General features: G+C 51.8%; 1 protein-coding gene across 1 annotated transcript in view; it reads left to right on the top strand.

The window, feature by feature from the left end:
* AHCYL2 (adenosylhomocysteinase like 2) overlaps positions 1–5,444 on the top strand; it is a 34,225-nt gene extending 28,781 nt beyond the window's left edge. Inside the window, exons 13-16 of the mRNA XM_035891767.1 lie at positions 4–39; positions 125–203; positions 1,008–1,128; positions 2,654–5,444. Of these exons, the coding sequence (XP_035747660.1) occupies positions 4–39; positions 125–203; positions 1,008–1,128; positions 2,654–2,660 (243 nt within the window). The 3' untranslated portion in view covers positions 2,661–5,444. The remainder of the gene's footprint in view (positions 1–3; positions 40–124; positions 204–1,007; positions 1,129–2,653) is intronic.
* The last annotated feature ends 680 nt before the right edge of the window (positions 5,445–6,124 follow it).

The following is a 6,124-nucleotide window of genomic DNA, read 5'->3' as shown; positions in this document are numbered from 1 at the left end:
TTCCCCACCTTTGTCTTGTCCATCACTGCCACCACGCAGGCAAGTAGGGTTTGGGCTGAGCCGAAAGCAGCGTCTGGCTCCATAGCTGGCAGCAGTTACTTACCTAAGTGTCTTCTCCGTCCAGGCTTTGGCATTGATAGAGCTCTACAACGCTCCTGAAGGCCGCTACAAGCAAGACGTGTACTTGCTGCCTAAGAAAATGGGTAAAGATGTACTCGCGGCCTTCTCTTTTTTTGGTTTTGAGATTGAACAGATGGGAGGTTTTCCTAGGCAGGGCTGAGGACGGCGTGGCATTGCAGCCGCCTGGGCTCTCTTGCTTGCCTTCCTGCCAAGCTCAGGGTCTTCCAGCAAGTTCTTCCCACTGGGTCTGGGCTCTTCGCTAAATTGGACGGAGGTGTTGTTTCTCCGTCCCGCCTGGGGAAAACAGGCTGACGCGCTTGGCCAATGTGCTTGGCCGACCGCAGGGGCCCATCCGCGCTGATGGAGGGGATTTTCATGTAGGGCTTCTGCCAACGGAGCTGCCTTTGTTAGCTGTGAAGACACGTAGTGCCTGACTGACAGCTCTGCCAGCAGAGCCCCCTCCTGAGGACACAGGCCCTGTACCGCTATACTGACCACGCTTTTGCTGCAAAACTGGACTTTTTTGTGTTAACTGTATTTTTTGAGACCAGGTGCAACTTGTCCCTAGCTTAGGCATCACCTACCAGAAATGTCCAGTGGCTTCTGCATCAGCAGAGCATCCAGGCTTGCCCGAGGGTGCAGTGTAACACAGCAGCAAACCTGGGAGTCCTGCTGGAAGGGTATTTCAGAGGAAGGTTTGTTTTTGCCCTCTAACTCAAAATAGATGAGAGCCTTGGTTTCCCCGTTCAGGGTGGAAAGCAGTCCTGAAATTTAGCAGCAAAGGTGTGAGGAGCGATGCCTTTCCCAGGCGGGGCTTTAGGGACCTGGTGCGCAGCAGGAGGGGACTTGTTGCCTTACTCTACTAACGAGGCTTGAAATCCTTTCAGATGAGTACGTGGCAAGCCTTCACCTCCCGACGTTCGACGCCCACCTGACAGAACTAACGGATGAACAAGCAAAATACCTGGGGCTGAATAAGAACGGACCTTTCAAACCAAACTACTACAGGTGCTGCTCCTCAGCCTCTCTCTTTCTTCTGCCATGAGTGTGGGGTACGCATGTCGGCGGGGGGGGTGGGGGGGAAGGGGACGGCGTGGTTGGAACCGTGACGTAGAGCACTTGGCAGGAGACGAGCCCTTTGTATCTGGCAGCAGCTGTCGCCCAGACGTGGCAAACGGCAGAGCGGTGCCATCCGGCCAACTCAGATGACAGCTTTATTTTTAAAGTTTGACGAAGGATGAGGTGGCGCAGAGCAGCCTTTGGCCCTCGCGCTGGGGGCTGCTCGGGCAGCCTTGGCTTGATGGCTCTCCTCCCCCAGCACGGGCTGTGCTGATCCCCCAAAATAATTGTGATTTTCAGTACGAGCGCCCTGGATCGCTGCCCTTTCCAGGCTTATGCTTGTAGCCAACACTGCAACGCATTTTTTTACCATGAAAATGCTTTGCACAAACACAGGTCAACTTTGGGGCGGGGGGGGTTGAAGCCTCAATCCTTTTCTTGCAGGAAAAGACGTTTTCTTGGTGTGCAGGCCTTCAGCACTCACACGAGAGCAACGCCGCACCAAAATGCTCCAGTTTTGGGGTTCGGTTCTTTTTTTCCAGATCCTGAGCTTTTTTTTTCCTGCCCTGTGCTATGTACAAAATCATTGTGGTGCTGCTGCACCACCGTGCCCTTCCATGGAGGAATTTCCTCCAGTTCAATTTTCTTTGCCCGGTTTCGGTATCTGGCTTTAGTCCCGGCCTTGTGGGGAGCGTGGTTTGTCCCACGCGCAGAGAAGTTGGGATAAGCAGAAGGTCACGGCAAATTCCCTGCATCGAGGGAGAGCCATGCTGGCTCAAACATCCCCCGTGCACCACGGGGTGGAGATACGCTTGGACAGCTTCGGCTTGGTGTCCTGCAGGAATTTAGGCCTCCAGATAAAGGCAAGGAGTCAAGTTTTCCAAAGCAAGTTCCCCATTTTGATGTGTAGGGGTGTAGGATAGGCGGTGAGCGGAGATCTCCAGGTGCACGTAGCCTCTTGTTCTGGATATAAGAGGCAATTAGACTTCATCCCCGTGCAGGTCAACACCTTGCTTCGTTAAAGGGAGCATCTCTCTCCTTACTTGTAGCTTCATTTGCGATACAAATGATCTGCTTTTAGGTCCCAGTCTAACGGGGGCCTTCCTGATAAATGCAGCCAGTTTGAGACAGGCTTTGGTGTTTAAGGCATTTGCTCTTGCACCTGCAGTGCATCCTCCCTGGTTTTCGAGCCGACGTTGCCACGAACCAGTGAGACTCAGTCCCTGCATCAGTCGGGCGCCGCTGAATTCCCCCCTTCCCGTACTGGAAGCGAGAGGCAGCGTTCAAGCAGCGAGGGCAGGCGGTTAAATATAATGTGGTATTCTGGGGGGAGGAGATGAGGACTGAGTCCCTTTCTAAATCATTTCTTTTCTTGGTGTCTGCCCCTCCCAAAATACAGCGTCGATGCTGGGGGAGCTTCACGTCTCTTCCCCAGCAGCTCACCAAAACCCTCATTTTCTCTTCTTTTCCCCAGATATTAAGTTCCCGCCGCTGTATCCCGGAGAATCGCGAGGAACAAGAACCCAAGTCTTTTCTCAACTACTGTACAGGATGAAACAGCGCAAGCTTCCTAAGTTAGAGCCGGGCTTGCTCACATAGTAGACAGTGTGTTTAGGTTATTTATTTATTAAATTAGAATACTCTACATGCGGCCTCTGCCACTGGTGTTCGTACTGCCGCGGGACTGGGAGACGGTGGAATTCTTTCCGTCTTGTTTCATTTTTCTCTTTGGGTTGCTCTTTTTTGGGGCTGGGAGGATGGGAGAGGCAAGGAAGAAGCTGGTGGAATGGAATCGCTGCGATGTACTTGCAATAGTCCGTTATCACCGTTAATCCGACGCGCACGATGGGAGCCGCGGGATCCGACTTGGAGGTCGCACATTGCTTTTGGTTTCCTTCGCATCCCAGCGGTTCTTCCAGTGGAGCAGGATCCCAGCAGCCCTGCGAGCCAGCCGGAGGGCAGCTGGGTTTGCATTTCTCATGCCATTTGACAATGCAGCTAAAAACCTCATTTGCTCCAGGCGCTGCCGAGCAGCCAGGTGCTGCCTTGGCAGCGAAGCGGTAAATCTCGCCGGTGATCGCTGGAGAAACCTCTCATGATTCTGCCGAACTGCCCAAGGGACGGTTCTGCCAGCGAGTCGGTGAACTTTGCCTTAGCACTGCTGAAAGCTGTAACGAAGGGTCCGGTCGTTAGCGTCAGCCAGGGATAGCCCCTAGCATGTGGTAGGAGCCGGGAGGGCAGAGCAGTGCCCGCTCGGAGGCAGACCCTAATGGATGTGGTGGCGGTGGGGTAGGACCCACCACCGCTCCCTTCTTCGCAGCTCTGCAGTATTTTCCTGCTGCTTATGTTACGAGTGCCAACCTCCTACGGTTCAACCAAAGTCACATTCCCGGTGGGGCTGTGGGGCCGCCTCGCGTGCCCGCACTGGTGGAAGAGCCTTGTGACCTCACCAACAAATGCTGCTCACATGTCGGGGAGCTCTTCCAAACCCAAGCGGAGCTCATCGGCCATCCCGGCTGGGAGGACCTGTGTGCACGCAAGGTCTTTCTCCAGCTGAATTTCAGTCCTTGTTGGAAATCTTCGGAGTTTTATTTTCTAGTAATCTTTGTACAATGAAATCTGGAAATCCCCTTTGAGTGCGAGAGATGTACGCCGGAGTAATCCCCACCCCAGTTTTATGCGCAGGGAAGACTTTAGCATCACTAAACCCCTTCATTCACCTCAAATCTTGATGCACCAGAGCCAATGGAGAACAGATTTGCCATAGTTACTTGTTTTAGGCCAGGATGTCCTGCCTGAACGCTGTGCACAGCATGGCACGCTGACCAAGGTGACTTTCCAAGTCTCCATGTCTCATCGGAATCACTTTTCATGGTTCACATGGAGAACGTGGTCCTTCTAAAATAAAATTGCCCGACCTTGTGAGCTCAGAAGCCTTTATCCTGTGGAGGCTGCTTTGGTACCCGAGTCCCTCATCAGCGACAGATTCTTGTTTTGTCCTCACGGACTTCTTTGCCATCATGAAAAAACTCTTTTGTGGCAGCTTGTTCACGCACAAGAATGGAAAAACTGTGGAACTATGATCTCAGCAGCCGAGTACTTCTCTTGATGCTGAGGTCTGAAGTCAGCTTGGTCACAAGCTGCTCGGTTTTGGATAATAAGTTCTTGCTTATTCCAAGTTTCTCTTTGAGATTTCTCAAAACCTATAAGGCTTTGAGAAGACCACTGAGGAGGTGTTAGGCCTTTGAGAAGATCTTAGGGCTTTGAGGAGACTTTGAGGAGACATTAGGGCTTTGAGGAGATGTTAGAGCTTTGAGAAGACCTTAGGGCTTTGAGACTTTGAGGAGACCTTAGGGCTTTGAGGAGGCTTTGAGGAGGCTTTGAGGAGATGTTAGGGCCTTGAGAAGACTCTAAGAAGACTTTAGGCCTTTGAGAAGACTTTCTCATAGACTGGTCACTAACCACGAACTCAATCTCTACTCAGTCATGAATTTTATCCAGATCCTGAGATTTTTGGGAAGAGTACCCTGAGCTGTTTGAAACGTCACGTTCAGGTATTGCCCCGTGCTCCAGTACCTTGGTCTGCATCAGCCAATGAACCCCAGGGTTTCCGTTGTTCCCTGCAGATGCGCAGCGTGAAATCCTGCTTTTGGTCAAGGTGAAACGGCAGTTGCGGGGTCACATTGAGCAAAGCAGCTTTTGGAAAATAGGTGTCCTAACCGCAGCCGCTTCTGCCCCGGGAAAATCCCTCTCCATCCGCATGACCCTTCGGAACAGCTCACGCAGTCGCTTACCTCCCCCGCGTCCGTCGCTTGTGCAGCATACGGTGGTGCTGTCCTCATCCGTGAGTTCCTTCGTGCCGATTTTTAAGCCCATTTTCTCTTCCAGGTAGATAGGAGAAAAAGAAAAAAAAATTAACAATAAACTCCCAACTGGCTTTTCCCACCTCGATTTTTAAAGCTCTTCTCCATGTCGTTCTGCTTCTTCTGTAAGCTTTTTTGCTTGCTTGGCTTTTTCCTAATCAATCTGGAATCATATTCTGTGATCATCTCTAAATTAAACGTGTAATGGGTTGGGTTTTGTTTTTTTTTTTAATGTAACACATTTTTAAAGAAATAGGAAAAAGGAGATTTAGGTAACACCAGCAAAATTGTATAAGGAAATTAATTCTGTTCAGAACTTTAGCAAGAATAAGACAAAACCTGTCATCAGCCTGCAGTGAGGAAACGAAAACTTTGCAAACGTAACATTTTCAAAAGGATGTTTTAAATATTAATGTCTGAGTGATTGTATTAGATCAGCAATAAAGACTCTGTAATCTGAAAATACAAATAAAACATTGGAAAACTCCGTTTTTCCCAAGCGTCTTTCAGGTCTGGCGCAGCCGCGCGTCCTTGGGGCCGTGGGGGCTGTTGGGGCTCTTGTCCTTGGGGAGAGGGGGTTGAGCAGTGCCAGGAAAATCCCGTTATCTCTTCTGCTCCCGATCTGTCACCTCCCCGCTGCAGAACTGGGAACGCTGCCGGGGTGGCGGAGGGAAACAGCAACCTAAAGACTTTTGTTTTTCCCGCAGCCGGGGAAGGATGCGGGACACGAGCAGGACCAAGACAGAGCGTCCAGCACCTCCCCGGCTGGGTGCCTGCATGGTCGCCCCTAAAAACAACCACCCCACCCCCCATACTGGGTGGAGAGGGAGAGGAAAGGCTGCTCCCTCCCACCCCTGTTTTCCAGGCCCCCAGGAGCTGTTTTTAAGGAAAATTGTGGTACTGGGGGTTTGGCCAATCCGACCCAGCAGGTGATGCTGGGGGAAATGCCTGGGGGACAGGGACCCTTGCCCCTGCCTGCAATGGGGCAGCTGCAGCCCCCCACATGCCAGCAGGACCCTGCACCCCCTTTACCCACATGGCCACCTCCCCTGCATACCCATTAGCCCCATGGGCACCTCCTA

The sequence above is a fragment of the Egretta garzetta genome, unplaced genomic scaffold (assembly GCF_000687185.1).
Source record: "Egretta garzetta isolate BGI_Z169 unplaced genomic scaffold, ASM68718v1 scaffold410, whole genome shotgun sequence".
Classification (NCBI taxonomy): domain Eukaryota; kingdom Metazoa; phylum Chordata; class Aves; order Pelecaniformes; family Ardeidae; genus Egretta; species Egretta garzetta.
This window is presented reverse-complemented; position numbering and strand designations above follow the sequence as displayed.